Raw genomic sequence first — 21,653 nt, forward strand, 5'->3', positions numbered from 1 at the left:
TTTCTTTATCTCCACACAGATAGAAGTCCCAGCTCCTTATGATTTGTCATACCAAACAGTTGATCAGTGGGAGATAGACCGAAATTCCCTGCAGCTGCTGAAAAGATTGGGTTCTGGCCAGTTTGGCGAGGTCTGGGAAGGTTTGTGGAATAATACCACACCAGTAGCGATTAAAACTCTAAAACCTGGTATGTTTAATACTAAACTTTTAAACCAAATCACCATCTTCAATTATCCTGAAATACAAGTTAATAACAGCATTTTTCTAAAATTTATGTTATTATGACTTCATAGCCTGTAACATGTTCTGTCTTTTAACTTCAAAGTGTTCAGTCTGGCGCTGCCTTAACAGGTTTTCTCCCTAGAAAGACATTTCTTTGTTGCACTTGATGTGTTTTCAAGATTTCTACCCCACAAGGTGACATAAAAAGCGGTAGGCACAAGTCATTCCTCCCCTGAATAATCAGTCATTTCATCTGTTCCACATAAGTGATTTCTTAAATATGATTATTATCATTTATTCTTTGTCCCCCACCCCCTCCCCGTAGCTCCATCCTACCGGGTACAGTACTGTGTTAAAGCATCAGAGTTAGGCTCTGTCTGATGGTAAAAGGAGAGAGAATAGGCACACTACAGAATGGTACACTAAAAAAAAGTTAAACTGCATTGGGGCTTGGCGTTTATGAACTTCATTTCCATAAACACATATTACATTGACTATTCACTTTATTCACTTTTAAACACTGAAGGTTTTCTTGGAAGCTTCCTCCAAAATTGAATGTTTAGATTTCTCTGTTGCTCATTTTTTGTTTTCCATTACATTAATTTATTTCAAGGTTATTTCAACATATCTTTGTTTGGTATGTGGTCTAATTTTTGTAAACCTACTGATAGCTTCTGACTTGTGTTATTCTAAAGAAAATTCAGTGGAGTATACTGGAAGAGGGGTAGATATGGTTTTCCCTCCCAAGCATTAGCCCTGAGGAAGCATCACATAAAATCCCAGAGGGTTTCTTCTTTTTTCTTCCCAAACAGGAAGGTGAAGTCAGGAGTAAGGTGCTGAAGCAGAAAGTAAGAAGCCTTTTTACGGCAGTGGAACCCTTTCAGTTTTTGTTTGTATTGAAACCAAGTATGTAAAAGACAACAGCATTACAGTCAACCATGAGAGGAAAGAGAAGGCAGCCTTTTTTGCTATCCCTTTCAATGGGAAATGGCAAACAAAAGATACCAACAGAGAGTATCCCGCTTCTCAGAATTGAATTGTTGTTGTTGTTGTTTAGTCATTAAGCCGTGTCCAACTCTTCGTAACACCATGGACCAAAGCATGCCAGGCCCTCCTGTCTTCCACTGCCTCTCGGGGTCTAATTCATGTTGGTAGCTTCAGTGACACTGTCCAACCATCTCATCCTCTGTCGTCCTCTTCTCCTCTTGCCCTCACACTTTCCCAACATGAGGGTATTTTCCAGGGAGTCTTCTCTTCTCATAAGATGGCCAAAATATTGGAGCCTCAGCTTCAGGTTCTGTCCTTCCAGTTGAGCACTCAGGGTTGATTTCCTTTAGAATGGATAGGTTTGTTCTCTTTGCAGTCCAGGGGACTCTCAAGAGTCTCCTCCAGCACCACAATTCTAAAGCATCAATTCTTCAGCGGTTAGCTTTCTTTATGGTTCAGCTCTCGCTTCCATACATCGCTACTGGAAAAACCATAGCTTTGACTATGAGGACCTTTGTCGGCAAGGTGATGTCTCTGCCTGAGACATTCAGAATTGAATGAAGACTCCCAATACCTTTCAAAAGTTCTGGAGGGAAACCGAATTTGACAAGCATAGTGAAGATAAATAGCTAATGTATTTTGCCAAAAAAGGCAGTCTGATCAGATGTCCTTTTTAAAGAGCAACCAAATCAATAGCCAATCTGAGGTTATACCTTGCATAAGTCCTATGTGATCTGGATAGACCAGGGGTTTTAATAATTTTTTTCAAAAAAATCTGTTAGCAAGAATTGCAGCATTCATATCTTAACACCAGTATTCATAAGCCAAAAGTTTGCACATTGGCAGGAAATCATTCTTAAAATGTTCACTATACATCTGATACAGGTTTGGAATTCTTTTCTATTTGTAGATGAGGTAATTTTTTAAAATGCAAAAATGAATTGAAATGAAATTACCCATTCCCAGTAAGAAAAAGGCTATCAACAATGTTTGAGTTCTTTGTTTTTGTTTTCTTCTAACCAGTTTTTCTAACTGTAGGGTGCTGTGTGATCCAGATATCTTCTGGCACATGCATTAGAGATTACACCCATGGAACATCTGTTTCCCCCCCTACCAGCCATATTCCCAGCCACACTGTAATGTGTTTAAAATATGATAGGAACTGGAGTAAAAATAGAAATGAAAAGCACATTGATGGTACAGGTCACATGATCACAGCAATACAATTTCCCCTGGCATTTCATCAATTAATTGCATGCCAGAGTATGTAGATTCTCTGGTGACATGACTGACACTCTTAGATACAGGGTCAAGGAACTACATTAGTGTCTTGTACTCTGGCTAATAGATGATTTGGAATTCACAGTGAGGACTTGATGTATGACATTACAGTTTGTTAGTACATGTCATGAACTCATTTCCAATGTAGAGTGGCCCTAACAGGGTTTTTCAGATATGCAGAAGGCATTCCAGGAATGGCTTACCATAGCCAGCTCTCTCTCCCATAAGTTTCCATGGCCAAGTGAGGATTTGAACCCCAGTCTCCTGGGTCCTGTTCTGACACTCCAGCCACTATGCTGTATTGGCTGTCAACGTAATGTTACTCCTGATATGTTTATCCCGTATTCCTCTGAAACGCGAGTGATGCATTTTTAAAGCAGCAAGAAATTAATTATTTAATTTAATGTATATTTTGCCTTTCTTGTAATGAGTTCAAAGTGATATGTATGACTCTCCTCATCCTCAATTTATCCTCACAACAGCTCTGTCAGGCTGGGGGTGTGTGACTGGCTCAAGGTCACTCAGTGAGTTTAATTTCCAGGTGGATATCTGAAACGTGACCTTCTGAGTTATCCCTGTAGCAAGCATGGGGGCAGATATCATTATGATATATCTAAGTTTTTTTTTTAAGTGAACAGAAGAAGAGTGTTGTAATCTAAAGAAACAGCAGAAGATGAGTGGGTGGTGAGAATCCACTTCAATTTCAATGACGTAAAATTGAGATGCCATTTTTATATCCATAATTCAAATTAGGAAATGTTTACCTCATGGTACAGAGGTTTTTAAATCATTTGATTATAGTGCAAATTTAAGGCAGTTCAGCTATACTAAATTCAGTACTTCATGGCCTTGACTGATGCAGACAGTCCACTAAAGCTAAAGCAACCTAAATCAGTTGTCTGGATCTAATAATGTTTACTTCACTTTGGGTAGTTAAGAGCACTGCTGACTGGGACAGATTAAGAGTGGTGTAGATAACTGCAGTGGTCTGTACTGCATATCCTGTGCATTCAGGATTGAGTGTGATTGGGTGCTTCTTGCGATCCAATTATGTTTTATTTTAGGTTCACAAAGATTTTCCAGAAGAAGTAAGGAAGGGAAATAGATTTCCTCTCAAACTATGGTGAAAATAAAACTAATTGATCTCCTGCTCAGAGCAAGTACTTTATTTCTGTATATCCTAGTTCTTTTTCTGTTATCTTGTTGACTAGCAGAAATATTTTCTGGATTAAATACTATTAGTTTCTTCCTGCACCTCCATAGTTTTTCTCTCCTCTCTTTTTTTCCAACTTTCTTTCTCTCCCACCAGCCCTGTGGTCATTTAGCCTTTCCCTCCCTAAATATTCACCACCACCTTTGCCAGGCACTTTCTCCTCTGTCTCTAAGGGATGCTTCAGGTAACCCCCTCTTCCTCAATTCCAGAAAAACTGGTGATCACTTTTCTGTATTAATTTTCCATGCACTCTTTTTAAAGATGCTTTACAGCTATAGTTAAGATTAATTACCATCACAGCATTTTGACTACTGTGTTTAAAGCTTTTATAGACAAGTAGATAAATCGACAGTGTCCATGATACTGTATTCAGCGTAACAGATTGAATACAGTATTGTGCAATAGAAGAGCCTTTGCTGCTTTATCCTATAGTAAACAGACCTACTCTGGATCATAACCTGCATGAACCTGGGTTTAATCCTTGTTTCCTTTTTAATTTTTTTAAAAAATTCTGCTAGAATTTAACAAACATGTTTCTGGAATGCTTCCTTCATTTTGTCTTAAAATTCATGGTTGCAGGGAAATTAGAATGGGGACATAGGGAGCAGACGTGTTCCAGAGGTAATGCAGCTGTAAAACCAAATTGGTTTCTGCCAGCTTGTGCTGGTTTGCTCTGCATATGGGCCTCTAGGATCACAAAGCAGATTTTTTAGTATGATGAGTGGATGCCCTGTTGTGTATGGGAAGATGAGAGAAATGTAAGCCGAGTATGGATAACAGGCACAGACATCAGCAGAGAGATCCTGTGCAAGGATGCAATTTCTGGATGGAGGATTTGCGAAGGGTGCTGGCTTGGCTCTAACCCAGGTAGGAAGCTACTTGTCTCCCCATTAAACATGCCGAGGTATGAAGAAAGGAAGATTTGTCATCAAATCTAAATTTGCCTATTATTATGGATATTTCAGTAGTTTAGTCATCTGGCTGCAGAGACAGAGGTTGCGAGTTTGATTCCCTGTTCTACCTCCTTGACAGAGGCTGGACTTGAGGATTCATAGCTCTGCGGTTCTGTGATGATGATGCTATTCCATGATTGTTTAGTCTCCAGTCCCTCTCATTCTAAATCCTTCTAAGGTGTCCCTTAGTACTACAAAATGAAGAGTAGCATGACACTTTGGACAGAATGCTGCGGCTGAAGCTACGTAGTTCCTGTGGAATTTAATTCTAGTTTTTATTAAGGTGGAGAGTAAATAGGCAATATCCTTTCAAAATAATAATGTGGATTCTCTTAAGATTTGCTTGAAGTTTCCTGGCAATATATAGTAAATAGTATATTTGGATGTAATATCAAATGGGTTTCTTCAATATATCATTTTTTATTTATCAAATCAACTGCCCAGAAATGTATTAGTTATAATTTATTTTCATTATTATGTTATTCTGACATGTCTTAAAAACATTTAAAATACTTTATGTTCAATAAATGATAAATAATATATTTTTAGGGGGGAAAAACTCTTGCTGACAGTTGATTGGACATGTATGGATCAAAAGTCATGTTGAAAATTGTGCTCTAGTATACAAAATCTTTGTCTGTGATAGAGGTATACTACAATTATGAGGCAAGGAAGCTAACAATTTACCCATTTAATAAAATATAGCATAGCAACAATATTTTTAGGAATACTGAAGTCTGCAGTGTTTGATTACTTAAGACTTTTCAAGATATATGCACATTTACTTCTGACAATTTTCTCCCAAGCTGGTTAGAAACTGATCTTTGATCCTGCCAATACTGGATTAAAAGTCCCTGTGATAAATCTGCAGCCTTTCTGTTTTAGAAAGGGGTTCAATTAACCTTCCAGAGGGAGGCATAAGATTCCTAATTAAACTAGCAGCAATCCTCATACAAGTGATGCATAAAATTATTGTTGTTGCTGCATCAGTTCTGGGTTGATGTTGTTCATGTCATTTTTGTAAGCGTTGCCAGTTGCATTATTGACACTAGCTAATCCATCATATTGAAATAATTTTCACAGCTGTTTTGATGTACTTGGATGGTAGTTGCTGGATTGTGTTATTGTTGAATATTCTTCCTTCCTTCCTTCCTTCCTTCCTTCCTTCCTTCCTTCCTTCCTTCCTTCCTTCCTTCCTTCCTTCCTTCCTTCCTTCCTTCCTTCCTTCCTTCCTTCCTTCCTTCCTTCCTTCCTTCCTTCCTTCCTTCCTATGTGTTTACTGCCCATTAGTGCAAATACTTTCTGGACAGAATAGTTACTGTCAGGATAGGGGAATGGCAAAAAAGATACCATATGATAGTAGAAAGGATCCAGGAGTGGCGTCCTAGGGATTAACAGAACCTACGAATAAAGCCAATAGTAAATGTCGAAGTCAAACACAACAGTGTGTCCAGAGCACTCATTGAAGACAAATAGTATTATCTTAATGTGTATCTGAAAACACACTGGCTTAAAGGAGGTTACATGCAAATCTATTTATGTCTATTTATTAAATATATTTATGTCCAATCTTTCATATTTAGAGCTGGAGACAGTGGACATGATTTTCCTCCAGTACAGCTTATCCTCATGCCAATCCTGTGAAATTGTTCAGGCCAACCAAATACCTTATCATGGCCTATTAGATATTATAATCTAGATATCTTGTGTACCATTCCAGTACTCTAATCACCACACCACAGCACACTGGTTTTACATCTAAATTGAAAAATATAACATCCGCATGTATAACTTGCTACGGGGCATCTTAGATGTTGAAATAGGGCTATGACCAGATAGACCTTGTCAGTTAGCTGCAATGAACTACAGCAAGTTATGCAAACCTTATACAGACACCACTAGGTGTTTGGCCATTTTGGGACAAGGATCTCGAGGAAGGCATACATCAGAAAAAACAAGAACGTTGATAAGACTTTGGCCAATATTAATATAAAAACAAGGGACTACACAGGGTGTGTTACATACATTTGTCTGTAAGGTTAATTTGGTACAATTTTACAACAATATGCATATTCTAGCCCTGTCCAGGCACAGTAAAAGCATCTAAAATCAACATCCAAGGAGGAGGAACATGCTAGCCACATGTTTTCCATCATCATTTTCATGGACCTCCTCATATGGAGGGTGATTTTGAGAACACAGGAGAAGATCTATGGAAACTCTCCCTGCAGTCTGGAATCTGACTTTCCAGCATCTCCCAATTGTCAGGAGAGTTCCCGTGACCTTCTCCTGATCAGAAAAACTGCTCTCCATGTGGGAAGAGAGAGGATGGAGGGGAGGGGAAGGGAGGGAAGCTACAGTGTGCCCTCTCTTTGCATGTTTACCTTACATCATTCTAGAATGCCTGAACAAATCTCAGGCGGCTTTCACTTGTTTGAAAAGACAAAGGCAATAGTTACCATGAATGGCTTGGCATGACATTGTGCATCTTCGGTCTTTCCCTGGATAGTTTTTTTCTGGGGAGAATTACTAAATTATGTATTTATCATCAGACTTCATATGACAAAATGCTCCAGTGAAAGCAAACCCCACAGAGTAAGATGATCCATCCTGTGTAATGGTAGCACATAAACTATCTGCAGCCGTTCTCAGTCTTCCTTCTCTAAGCAAGGCAAGGACCTTTCTCTTCAGGCAAGCCTTCCCAAAGTAACCGCTAGTGTGTGTGATTTTTAGGTATATTTTTATACATTATTGCTTTGACTGGATTTTTAGTACTTCTTGCGTTATCCACTTTTGTGTTTTCCATTTCTCAGAGTGACATTTTTTGGTACTGATTTTTGCCTTAATATTGCCTGTTAATGTTGTAAGATGCTTCCTTATCCCTTGTTCTTAGTTTTAAATACAGTGGTGCCTCGCATAGCGACATTAATCTGTGCAGCAAAAATTGCTGCTAAGCGATTTCATCGCGATGCGATTTTAATGCGTTCCTATGGGCTTAAAACTCACCTTAAAGTGAAGATCCTCCATATGGCTGCCATTTTCGCTGCCTCTTAAGCGAGGAATCCGTCCCTACACACAGCGGGTGGCCATTTTTTTTACCCAGTGGCCATTTTGGAACCACCGATCAGCTGTTAAAAAATCATCGCAAAGCGAAAAAAACCCATTTAAAACATCGCAATGCAATCGCTTTTGCGATCACAAAAACTTATTCGCTATGCAGTTTCGTCGCTAAACGGAGCGCCCGTTAAGCAAGGCACCACTGTATTGTCTTTTAATGATGTTAACTACCATTGTATATTCATTGTTTTCAACTTTAAATATTGTCTTTCATTGTATGCTGCCTTGGGTCTTTTTCAAGGAGAAAGGCGGGGTAAAATATTTTAAATAAATAATTTTTTTTGCCACAGCCATAAACTCAATGTACAAGAAATGTAACATGAATCAGGATTGTATAAGTCACAAAACAAACCATGTGAAGTAGTGTGTGAAGAATTGTTTCCAGTCTGTGCCCTCTTTCAAATGTGCCGGGGGGGGGGAAGGCAAGTTGCCACATGGCCCCCATTGAGAATGGCACTAGTCTGGGACACTCGCCTTCATCTGTTACCACCTCATGTTGCCACTGGAAGCATTTGGCAGTCTTACTTCAGTCTACAGAGTGACAAGCTTGGCAAACAAACAAACAACAACACAACCCTAAAAGTCCTTCTCTAAATTCCTGCGTGAAAGTATACCCTTGGCTATATCGGGAGCATTTTTGAATATCAGGAGAAGGAGGAGAAGGAGCTGACTGTATTTACTGTTGACACAGGATGTATTTCCATGTTATTTTCCAATGCCTCTCAGCATCTGGGATGCTTTTTATAAGTTCTTGTGAAGTCTGACTTTCTCCAGGCAGTTGGCAAACTTACTGTGCGTGGGGATGGAGCAGAAAGGCTGTATTTCATTCCTTGGGTGTGAAGACTACAATAAAATTCCAAGTAATAAACATGTTCTGCTCCCAGGTATAATGACTGCTACAGTGTGGCTCAGAGGTGATGAAGAAGCAAATCGTTAAGGCTCAGATCTGTAGTTTGAGGGATTGATGCAGACAACTAATGTTGTAAATTACTGCCCTGATCCTAATCATAGCCACATTTCTAGCATCTATGAGCTGTAGTGAAACCAATAAAATATTTCTACAGCTTTAGTCATAAAATGGCCAGTAGCCTTCGTGTGGAGGAGACTACAGTTATCATTGTCTTTTTTTTTCATTTAACTTGGGAAAAGTAAGAATACATAAAGTTTGTTCTTTTTTTATTTTGTTGTTTTTCACTTCACTGAATTCCTTAAATTAGAAGAGTTCTGCACTGATGTCTGTGCTACTTTGCAAAGAGAAAGAAAGCATCTTTGTTGTTTTCGCTCAAGACTGTGGGGCATACAAACATAGCCCTTGATATCACGGGCTAATTTTGTTTTGTTTCTGTTCTCATTCCAGGTTCAATGGATCCAGCGGATTTCCTGAGGGAAGCGCAGATAATGAAGAACCTGAGACACCCAAAGCTGATACAGCTGTATGCGGTCTGCACTTTAGAGGATCCAATTTATATTATTACAGAACTGATGAGATATGGAAGTCTGCTAGAATACCTCCAAAGTGAGTTGGATAATTCGATCCATTTCATTTAGAAATGTTGTGTGCAGCATGAAGTATAGCAAATGTGCTAGTCCAAAATGATGAAGAAGATGGTGGAGTTAAGCAGCTCCATAAGCTCTGACAGGATATGAAGGCTACAGTGGTTGGTTGGGAATCCACATAACAGCCCAGTTGGCTATATAAATGCAGTGAAAGACCATCTACCTTTCTGCTTGCACCAGGAATGGAGAGAATGGCATGTTACATGTATCCATTCTTTCCATTAAATTGGTATTGCATCACAGGATGTATTGAAAATATATAGGTTGGGTATGGCTGCATATCTATCTATCTATCTATCTATCTATCTATCTATCTATCTATCTATCTATCTATCTATCTATCTATCTATCTATCTATCTATCTATCTATCTATCTATCTATCTATCTATCTACCTACCTACCTACCTACCTACCTACCTACCTACCTACCTACCTACCTACCTACCTAGCTACCTACCTACCTACCTAGCTATCTAGCTATCTAGCTATCTAGCTATCTAGCTATACAGTGGTGCTTCGCTTAACGGGCGACCCGTTTAACGACGAATCCGCATAGCGACGAATTTTTGCGATTGTTTTTGCGATCGCATTGTGATGTTTCTAATGGGAAAAAATCGCTTTGCGTTGATCGGTAAGCTGTTTCGCTTACCGATTTTCGCATAACGATGATTTTCCAACAGCTGATCGGCGGTTCCAAAATGGCCGCCAGGTGAAAAAATGGCCGCCCGCTGTGTTTTCACCCGGATTCCTTGCTTACCGGGCAGCAAAAATTCGCATAAAGGTGAGTTTTTTGCCCATAGAAACGCATTAAATGGGTTTAATGCATTCCTATGGGCTTTTTATTTTCGCATAGCGACGAATCCGTATAGCGACGATTTTTGCTGCACGGATTATCGTTGCTGTGCGGGGCACCACTGCATGTATGTGTGTGTGTGTGTGTGTGTGTGTGTGTGTATCACACCTGTAGCAGACTTCAAGGGAGCAGATTTCTTCTGTAATGGACCTGCTTGATACCGTCATACATTCCTTTGATGTTACCTGTGTCCGCTGCTATCTGTATCTGAGAGCAGAGCTGAAGCCAATAATCATTGAAGCATCTCCTGGCAGCCTGTTGGATTGGCTACGAGTGGCTGGAAGAGCTTGCAGGTTGTACTCGCTAGGACAGGTTTTGTATGCTGTTAGAGCTCTACTCTTATCCTCGATGGCTGGCATTAACTCCTCCGAATGGGCTTTGAACCAGTCAGCCATCTTTATTTATTTATTTATTTATTCATTCATTCATTTATTCATTTATTCATTTATTCATTTATTCATTTATTTAACTTATATGCCGCCCACACTACCCGAAGGTCTCTGGGCAGCTTACAGCATTTAAAATACAATAAAAAGGCAAAATAAAAGGGCAAAATAATTAAAATGTAATTAAAATATATATTCTAAAAATTGCCATCAGACCTACAGCTGATATTATTTCAGCTGTATGTATGTATGTATGTATGTATGTATGTATGTATGTATGTATGTATGTATGTATGTATGTATGTATGTATGTATGTATGTATGTATGTATGTATGTATGTATGTATGTATGTATGTATGTATGTATGTATGTATGTATGTATGCTGTCTGCATGCACACCAAGATGAATGCAGACATGCAAATTACATAAAAGGCATCCAGCTAGCAACAAAGCAAAAAGTCTAAGATAGACAAGAGCACTGCTATGAGTGCAATTCTATGTACTGTATCTCTGCTTAGAAGTAAGCTACAGTGAGTACACTGACACTTACTCCCAGGTAGAAGGGTCTGTGATTCTTCTCTTTCCAAGGGGCTAGAGCCGAGCTGTAGAACATGCTGGATACCCATCATCCCTCATCATTGACTATGCTGGCAATAGCTAACAGGAGTTGCAGTGTAATAATATCAGCAGTCCCAGCTCTAGAGCTACAACTGGGCCATTCTGAATTAGCACAGCACTTTTAAACATGGTAGCCAAAAAAAGAGGAGACGAGTGCAAGGTTGCACATATTTGCATACAGTAATTTACACATATAGAGGCAAATTTATACATAGATGCAAATAATTAGTGCAGCTTAAATACTTAAACACAGAAGAAAATAATTACTGTAATTTAAATACTTTTACCGTACATAGAAGCAAATAACCAGTGTAATTTAAAGATGAACACAGAGCAGCTCACCATAAAGGGAATGTCTCAGTTTCCGTCCTTGACCTGTGATAAAAAAGGAATAATATTAGCAAGGCATTAGTACATGATTCACTTCCAGCATATACCTTGAACCAGCAATACAGGTGCAGTGGAAGTGGAGGACATTGCAAGGTTGCTGTAAGTGTTCTCTCATTCTGCAACACATGGGAAACAGTGTGAAGTTGGACCACATTATGTGATTCCTGGATGCAGCTCCCTCCATTTAAGAGCTAACTTCCCATAATGATACTGTATACGTATAATAATCCTTAGCTGTGTTCATGGTTGTTAAATCACACATACACTCTCTGTCTAACCTCCACTAGCAGTCCTAATCTTAAAGTACATTGCAGGGTTTCCATAAGCCACCTGGCTAACTGGCCAGAAATGGCTAACTAAGGCATGAGCCACAGGCCTCTCTGACCTGCAGAATAGAGGTAATAGTCTGAAGCACTCAAACTCGTATTTGTATTGCCAAATCTATATGTTCCATACAAAATAAGAGGTTAGTTTGTTTAAATTATTTATATATCACCTTTCTCCCCAAAGGGGACCCAAGGTGGCTCACAGCAGATTAAAAAAGAACAGGAGGTCTTCTCTTTCTTTAATTGTGGGAGAAGGAGGAGAGACGCAAAATGGTTAGCATTTTCTTCTATACATACACAAATGGCATATTTCACCTCAAATTAAGAAATCACCATAGACATTACCAGTTGCACACCAAATGATACAACCCAATATGCAACAGACAATGTTTATGGTAATTTCTTAACTTGGGTCAGTTCACCTCCAAAAGTTATGCTGAATTTCTCAATTCAGAAACAGTACATATAGAAAGAGTAGATAAGCTCTAGGGCTGAATTTCTCATCCTCAGGAGCCACTGGGTCTTTTCTTCAAAAAATATACTTCAGTATTGCAAGGTGCTTGGTTTAGCCTTAAGCATGTAGAGAGGGCCCTGCAGTTCATCTAAAGTGCCCTGGGCACTCCTTTATCAACAGTTCTACTTTCTTCACACTTTTCATGTGGAATTGAGGGAGAAAGAGGGGTCTGGTAACCACAAAAAACAGTCTTAGGGGCAGGGATGGTCTCAAGGCCATGAGTTTCCCACTTCTGGTGCAGCACTACTCTGAGCTATATTCCAGAGAGAATGTAGTAACCAAAGAGGCACTAAATAACATTGAGTGCCTATCTGACTTGGAAGAGTTGGACAACAAACCAACTTTAGCAGAAATAAAAGTGGCCTTGGATTCCCTCGCCTCCGGCAAGGCACCTGGGAACGATAACATCCTGCTGAAGTGCTGTAAAGAGACCATCACCACTGAGCTGTATGAAATCTTTTGTCTTTGCTGGAGGGAAGGTGGAGTACCACAGAACATGAAGGATGCAAACATCGTCACATTGTCTAAGAACAAAGGAGATGGGGTGACTGCAATAACTACCATGGCATCGCTTTTCTCAGTGTTGTAGGGAAGCTGCTTGCCCGTGTTGTGCTGAAGAGACTCCAGGTATTTGCAGACAGAGTCCATCCAGAATCACAATGTGGATTTTGAGCTAATAGATCCACCACTGACATGGTATTCTCCCTCAGATAGTTGCAGGAGAAATGTAGGGAACGATGACAGCCACTCTTTGTAGCCTTCATAGATCTCACAAAGGCCTTTGATTTGGTTAGCAGGGATAGCCTTTTAAAAAATACTTCCCAAGATTCGATGTCCACCTCAACTCCTTAACATCATCAGGTCCTTGCATGACGAAATGAAGGTCACTGTTGTTTTTGATGGCTCAACATCAGATCCCTTTGACATCCAAAGCGGAGTGAAACAGGGCTGTATCCTCGCGCCAAACCTCTTTGGGATCTTTTTTGCTGTCATGGTGAAGCATGCCTTTGGAACTGTAACAGAAGGTGTCTATCTCCAGGCTAGATCAGATGGAAAGCTCTTTAATCTCACTAGATTGAAAGCGAAGACCAAAGTCCAACTGAAATGCATGCAAGACTTCCTCTTCGTCAATGATGCAGCTGTTGTTGCCCATTCTGCTGAAGACCTCCAACAACTCATGAATTGTTTTTGTACAACCTGCCAAGACTTTGGATTAACAATCAGCCAGAAGAAAACACAAGTCATGGGTCAGGGTGTGGACTCACCTCCCTCTATTACCATTTCCACACAAGAATTGGAGGTTCTTCATGACTTTGTGTACCTTGGCTCAATGATCTCTGACACTCTCTCCCTAGATGTCGAGCTGGATAAACGCACTGGCAAAGCATCTACCATGTTCTCTAGACTCACAAAGAGAGTATGGCTTAATAAGAAGCTGACGGCATATACCAAGATCCAGGTCTATAGAGCCTGTGTCCTGAGCACACTCCTGTACTGCAGTGAATCTTGGACCCTTTGTGCACGGCAGGAGAGGAAGCTGAACACGTTCCATATGCGTTGTCTCTGACACATTTTTGGTATCACTTGGCAGGACAAAGTTCCAAATAGAGTAGTCCTAGAATGAGCTGAAATTTTTAGCATGTATACGTTACTGAAACAGCAACATCTACATTGGCTTGGGCATGTTGTGAGAATGGCTGACAGTTGGATGCCAAAGGATCTCCTGTATGGAGAATTAGTGCAGGGAAATCGCCCCAGAGGGAGACCAGAGCTGTGATACAAGGACATCTGCAAGTGGGATCTGAAGGCCTTAGGAACGGACCTCAACAGATGGGAACCTTGACATCTGAGCGTTCAGCCTGGAGGCATGTGGTGCATCACGGCCTCTCCCAATTTGAAGAGGCACTTGCCCAGCAGGCTGAGGCAAAGAGGCAGTCCCAAACCCAGCAAAATCAGGGAGCTGGACAGGGGACAGATTGTATTTGTCTTCAGTGTGGAAGGGATTGTCACTCTCAAATTGGCCTTCTCAGCCACACTAGACACTGTTCCAAGTCCTCCATACAAAGCACATTACCATAGTCTCTCAAGACTGAAGGATGCCTAATCTAACACCCAGTTAGAGAAGGGCTAGGAGGAAAACAAATGCAAAAAGCATCTCTCACAGCTTCACTTAAGAGTGAGTCTGATTTTTACAAACACCTTTTCTCTCCTTCACTACCTGTTCTGTCTCAGTCTCTCATTCCCACACACACCATGCTGGAAACTGGATGGAAGATTACACTACACATGAATTTTGTTCAGTCCACATTTTTAAGGAAACCAACCTGATATATACTTCTTGGGCTAATATGCAGTTTGGAACAGATTTATCCATAGATATTACACTTCTTCAGATTTTGTGATATAATTCCTGGTTTTGTTTTGTTTTTTTAAAAAAAGTTATCTCAGTTCAGGCTGTGACTACACTGGTGAACCAAATCGGAGTGATTTGGCTTTGCTGCGGCTTGATTCACAGCCTATTGTACAATTCTATTTGGATTAGGTGATTGCATGGAGATTGCAGACTATGTTCATGCTGGCATCCACACTGGCCCCTCAGTCTAATGCAGTTTGATCCAGTCCTCTGAAGATGCTGGCCACAGAGAGTGGCGAAACGTTAGGAAGAACAACCTTCAGAACACGGCCAAAGAGCCCGAAAAACCCACAACAACCATTCGATCCCGGCCGTGAAAGCCTTCGCAAATACATTAAATATATTCTTCATTTATATTGTCATATGACCATCTGTTTAATAACAGGAGTAAAATAATAGGAGTGAAACAATGCAGCCATCCTGTTGTGTGAGTGGGGGGAAATTTAATGTTCATGCCTACAGACGATGGATGTCACACCACGCACATACATCCTGCAACCCTGCTTAAAAGCACAAGCTGTCAAATCATGTTAGCAATAGCAATACTAAGGAATGCATGTGATATATATGCTCAGCAGAAAATGCACACCCAGACACACATACCTTTAGTTGGCAGTGAAGAAATTATTGATGGGAAAAAGCAGAAGTAGTAGATGAACGAGTAGTTGGGATGGCATTGGTCCATGGGGATTTATTGTCTTTCCAGGAGCTATGTATAATGGATGAAACTCATCATATTATTTTCTTAGCAAATAGTCATCTGCATTCCTGAGTGAAACAAAGTTGTTGTAAGCAAAGGAATACACATAATATTTTCATGTTGTTGTTATCGATAACATATTCAAATAAATATTCTAAATCAGATAATGAGTGCCAAGCATTAGTTGCCAAAGATTTTGTATAATATGGAATGTTTATTATCTCCATTTCACTTCCATGTGCAGTTTAATCCTATCCGTGTTTATTCATAAGCAATTCCCACTGGACCAGTTGCAAATTAATTGTGCACAGTGTTAGTAGCTGTATCAAGTGGTCCCGAGACTGACCTTGGTCCAACATCAAAAAATTCTCTTATTTCTCCTCTAAGACTCCATGCTCCTTAAAAAAAAAAAAAAACAAAAAAAACCTGTCTCCAGAGCATTTGGGGGTGCATGTGGGCCTGCACTGGGCTGGAGGAAATCATCGCCTTGTTGATTTTACTTTTAGGAACAGTTCTGTCAGCTGTGTGCCCCCTCTTGATTTAGGACATGGTCTTGGGCTGCACTCTTACATCATAATCTAAGTCTCAGTGAGCTCAGTGGAACTTAATTCGAGGCAGACGTAATTAGGATCACAGTGTTGTTGTTGTTGTTGTTTTGACTTACATACCATCCCATAGGGCCAGATCACTCTCTGCATGGTTTACAATATAATTATGCAACAATACTTTGCCCACCAGTGAGCTGGGAACTCATTTTACTGACCTTGAATGAAAGGTTGAATCAACCCTGAGCTGACTACCTCAATCTGTCAGGATGAAACTCAGGTCATGAGCAGAGAATTGACTGCAGTACTGCAGTTTAAACACTTTGCCACAGGATTATAGTCTTACCATTTTGGCTTGAAATATGACTAACTAGCATGTGCCAGTCACTAGGCATGAATGGGTGTTTTTTCATTAGTGACATTTAACCTACAGACAAGGCAAATGAAGACACAAAGCATCCTTGTACAAATGACCCCAGATTAATCTGCATTTTGATTTATTATTTGTAGGCCTGTTTCCACCAGATCATGTGTCCACTGTAAGTTTCAATATATTACATGGATTTTTGTAATGCAAATAATGTGAAAAAAATGTGTGAATAGTTTCCAAACAGATAGTAGTTATGGTCTGTCATCATCATTATCATCTTAGAATTGCAGAGCTGGAAGGACCCCTATGGATCATTGAGTCCAGCCCACTTCCTGAGATATATCATGTGTCCAATATTGATTGTTGTTCACCACATGTTGAATCACTCCTGCTCTGAATCACTCCTTGGTTTATGGTTTTCATTATTGACTTGGTTTTCTTTACAAATGTGCTATCATTGCCTGTTAGATGAGGGGGAACTGGATGTGAAGGAGCAGGATTTCTATTAGTGCCTTTATCTTTCTTTCTTTCTTTCTTTCTTTCTTTCTTTCTTTCTTTCTTTCTTTCTTTCTTTCTTTCTTTCTTTCTTTCTTTCTTTCTTTCTTTCTTTCTTTCTTTCTTACTTACTTACTTACTTACTTACTTACTTACTTACTTACTTACTTACTTACTTACTTACTTACTTACTTACTTACTTACAGATGATGGAGGTTCCCGGATCCATTTGCAACAACAGGTGGACATGGCAGCTCAGGTTGCTTCCGGAATGGCTTACCTTGAATCTCAGAACTACATCCACCGGGATTTGGCAGCAAGAAATGTCCTTGTTGGTGATCACAATGTTTACAAAGTGGCAGATTTTGGACTTGCACGGGTCTTTATGGTAGTATGTTTCTTTAAACCTTTTTCTGAGCGTAACTAGGTCTATTAGGTTCATTGGGATGGAAATTCATCACGTAAGGCAAAACCTAGTCACTTAGCAAAATACTTATTCTGGCATTGGTGGGTGATTGGACAGCTGTTGATTGGTGGTTGTCCAGATTTTGTTGTACTCCAATACCCAGCAGAATAGGGTGGCTAGAGGGAAAATCCCACAAAATTGCCAATCCTTGCCCTAAAGTATAATCAGATTAGGAATAAAAAATCTGCTGGGTTTTAATTTGTCAGAATCCTGCCAATTTTCTTATCTTTTCCAAGTTCTGTATTGTATTATCAGTCTTTCTCCCACTTTCCTATATGGAAATGCACATACGTGTTTTTAGGCACCTTCCTAACATATGCATTTCCTACCCATTTTTCACAATGTTTCCCTATTACTTAAACCACATTTGTGCATGGTTTAAAAATACACACAATTTAGTTGTGATCATGTGCATGGTTGTAATTCAGAAAATAAAAGCAAAAGAATCTGGCAATTGCAGTTTACCCTGAAGATAAGAAATGGAAAGAGATACGTGTGGGTTTGTCTCGTAATAATATGGCAGTCAGCAAACTGGATGTGAATTTCTTTTTTTATCTCTAGACAAGGTCTATTAAGCACAGTACCTAAGAATGGGACACCCATATTTGGAGGCAGTATACGTTGGAGCACCTCGTTATGTTGATAAAGAACCGTAGCTGGTCATCACCATCACCATTATATTCTGTTTATGAAGTCCGCAGGGGCAGATTTTGATTATTTCTGAAGGCATAGCTTCAGCAAGGAGCATTTAAAGGATCCGGGATTATGGAAAAGATATGTAGTGTATTCTTTAAAGAAGCATAGAACTTTTTCAGTCAAGTAATAGATATAGTATATTTAGGAAACTCTAAATTTAGAAAGTAAATTGATATTCAGAATATTTTAAAATAAGCCAGTCTATAGAATTACAGAAGTCTTGCTATGAATGTATCTACATATTTCATTTAAAAGCACAGAAACATTGTATGGTATTTCCAAAAGGTTAAAAAAATGGGCAATAAAAACAGAGACAGTAGGTCTGAGGATAGAAGCAGACTAAACTCAGAAAACCTCCATTACTAGTAAATAATTCTTCATTTATTCTCCAATGGCTGTCAGCTTATTTTGCCTAAATTAATTGGTGCCACTTTGAACCAGTATATTAATTTAGATCTCTTGGAGTCTGCATTTTTAGTCTTGGAACTGTTTAAGTGATGATTATGAAAGTCAATGATCCTATGGTGCCAGCAATTAATCACAAAACAAAGGGTTCTGAATGCATTAGCTCTTGCTGTCACCTTGTCTTCTTCCTGAAGACCAGACAGACACAGGTTCTGTGCCTCTGCTGCCGACAGGAGACTTGCACTGGTGTCATTGCCAGATTCTGGGTTCATGATGTTAGCCCCCAATTAATCATCAGCATTTCAATGCTGTTTGCATACTGGACAAAATTAAGCCATGGAACAATTGATCAGATTCCATCAGCCTGGCTGTGCTTGGCAAAGCATATCTTTAAAATTCCACCGATTCCAAGGTATTGGTTAACAACAAACAGTTTCATCTCCATTGTCATCATTGTTCTCATCGTCATCATCACGTTTAAAATCTGTTTTATTCGTAGGCCCCCAGCATATAATAACTTTGTAAAAATAAAACAAAAAGAACTGAAGCAAACATAAAGGGGGGTCACAAAAGGAAAAACTCCCAACATTTTCCCCACCCTGTATAGCTGACTACATTGACCATTGGAGAGATATCGGAATTTATGGTAAAAGAAGTTCATGGAAGGAAAATTATCAACTCTTTTCCTAACAATCTTCTGTGCCACACTCCACTTTTTTCAGATGACCTAAAATTATCCAGATTAGTGGTTCCTAACTTTGGGTAACCCAGGTATTCTTGGACTGCAGTTCCCTGAAGCCTTCATCACCAGCTGTGTTGGCCGGCGTTTCTGGGAGTTGCAGTCCAAGAACACCTGGAGTACTCAAGGTTGGGAACCACTGCTCTAGAAGTTGGTTTCCCTCCTTGGGAGAAAGGCAGCCTGTAAATAAAACAAACAAACAAATAAATAAAATGGTTGCTGTGGATTTTTCGGGTTCCAAAAAAAATTACTCTCTAACTAACTGCACCAGAGCACAGCGTGCTACTCCTGTCCTCTGAAGATGCCAGCCACAGAGACTGGTGAAACGTTAGGAAGAACAACTTTCAGAACACGGCCAAAGAACCCGAAAAACCCACAGCAACCATTAGATCCTGGCCGTGAAAGCCTTGCCGAATACAAATAAATAAAATTTGTGTAGAATGGTCAAGAAGGGGGCTGCAGGGAAGGGGTGGGACTCCTCTACTCCCTGCGTATAATAATTTTTTCCTTCCCTGAACTCCCATAATTTCACTTAACATAGGAACTGAGGAGCCAAAAAAAAAAAAAAAAGCCTTTAGTACTACTGTCACTGTTGTTACATGTCAGTGCTGGGCCTATTTCATCTTAGTATCTTTCCATCTTTCCAAACTCCCAGTTGCTCAATTTGTTGCCATTTCCTTCTATCCTAAAGAGATCTCTCATTTTCCACAATCCTTCTCTGCTCACCTCCAACCCTACACGCTGCATATTGCCATATCTTTTGTACTGCTGACCACTGTAGTCAAACTAGTCACTACTTGCTACTCTCAGCATATAGTAACTTTCTAAAAGCAATAAATAAATAAAAGAACTTAAACAAACAGAAAGATGTTCACAAAAGGAAAAAAATTCCCACCCTTTCCCCCATGGATTGCGACATGTAATGGAAAGCCCATGTTTGTCATTGCAGATGAGTTTCTTCCCTTCTGCATCTTGCCATTGGCATACTTTACTTTCTAATTTATCATAGAAAGGTAAACTTGTTTTTAATTCACATGTCTTAGTGCTGACGCCTATATATCTAGAAAAGAAATCCTATTGTGGGAGGGAAAACATGTTAATCATAGGGAGCACACGCTCCCCTTAATGTCCTGTGTGACCTTGTTTCTTACTGCTGAATAATGTGGGGTTTTTGTCTATAAACATAGATCATATATTTCACGTTAATGAAAGTTTCTGTTGCTATTGACATGAGAGTGATGATTATCTCATATTCCCTTCCATCCTTTCTGTGCCATGGTCAATTCCTTTTTTTCTAAGCCCTCCCTTGTTCTTGGTTTTCCTTTCCAGAGGTTATGCAAAATTAGGTTTACTCCTTTGCTGTGAGGAGAGGGAAACATAGTTAAACTTAGTGCTGGCAATAGCAACTAAGTACCAGTTCACCTGGCACTTATTGCTAGCACTAAGCAATAATGTTTTGGCCTCCAGCTCCCATAATTCATTACCAGTGGCCATGCTGGATGCAGTTGATGAAAACTGTAGGCCAAACTTTCTGAAGGACCAAAAGGCTCCCAATCCCTGAGCTTGTTGCTTCACTGGCAGTGCTTCAGTGCTAGTTCTTGGAAATAATTACATGGCTAGTAGCCCTTTTCTTACAAAGCTTGAAAACCTGAATCCATTTGAAACTCTCATTGAAGTACATTGCCTGCTATGATGTAGCTACAAAGCAAAGATGTTCTCAAGCATTTTTTAAAAAATCCTGTGATATAGTTTGCTCCTGAAGCAATCTAATTGCATAAATTCATTTTTTTATGTTGTGGCATTGTCTCTTCCTTTGGATTTAACAGCTAGAAAATGAAAATGTATATGAAGCCAAACATGAAACAAAGCTACCTGTGAAATGGACAGCTCCTGAAGCAATCCGCCTGAATAAATTTAGCATAAAATCTGATGTCTGGTCATTTGGAATACTCCTTTTTGAAATAATTACATATGGAAAGATGCCTTATGCGGGTGAGAGCTTCGTTTGAAAATAATATTTTCAACACATTTTCTTCATTATGTCTTCCCCACCCCAACCCACCTCAGTTGCTTGGACAGGCTGACAATGGTGTGAACTTCTGCATCGGGGGGGGGGAAACCCTCCCAGATTATGTACATTTTTGTGATTTGAAACCTAATAATCACAGATTGGCTAGAAGCAGCATGGGCTGGCCCTACCATCAGGTAGAGAGAGGTGTCACCCTCCGGCCACTGATGATGGGTGGGTGTATAGAAGAAGAGAGCCATGGGTGTCACACAGCCTGCCCTACATCCACTGAATAGGTCTGATGCCATCAGCTATGCTGGAGGGCAATCTCTTATCTCCCATTTTAAATTCAGTTGGCAATCTGCTTGGCCTTTGTACCTGGAATGGGTAGTGTA

At 39.8% G+C, this 21,653-nt stretch overlaps 2 protein-coding genes across 2 annotated transcripts in view; one reads left to right on the plus strand and one right to left on the minus strand.

Moving 5' to 3' along the window:
* Nucleotides 1-21,653, minus strand: part of LOC144586492 (uncharacterized) — a 1,082,363-nt gene that overhangs the window by 382,427 nt on the left and 678,283 nt on the right. The window lies entirely within an intron of this gene.
* Nucleotides 1-21,653, plus strand: part of FRK (fyn related Src family tyrosine kinase) — a 50,193-nt gene that overhangs the window by 27,059 nt on the left and 1,481 nt on the right. The window contains exons 4-7 of the mRNA XM_020810843.3: nucleotides 20-188; nucleotides 9,132-9,290; nucleotides 17,151-17,332; nucleotides 21,077-21,242. Of these exons, the coding sequence (XP_020666502.3) occupies nucleotides 20-188; nucleotides 9,132-9,290; nucleotides 17,151-17,332; nucleotides 21,077-21,242 (676 nt within the window). The remainder of the gene's footprint in view (nucleotides 1-19; nucleotides 189-9,131; nucleotides 9,291-17,150; nucleotides 17,333-21,076; nucleotides 21,243-21,653) is intronic.

Source organism: Pogona vitticeps, chromosome 1, assembly GCF_051106095.1.
Source record: "Pogona vitticeps strain Pit_001003342236 chromosome 1, PviZW2.1, whole genome shotgun sequence".
Taxonomy (NCBI): Eukaryota; Metazoa; Chordata; class Lepidosauria; order Squamata; family Agamidae; genus Pogona; species Pogona vitticeps.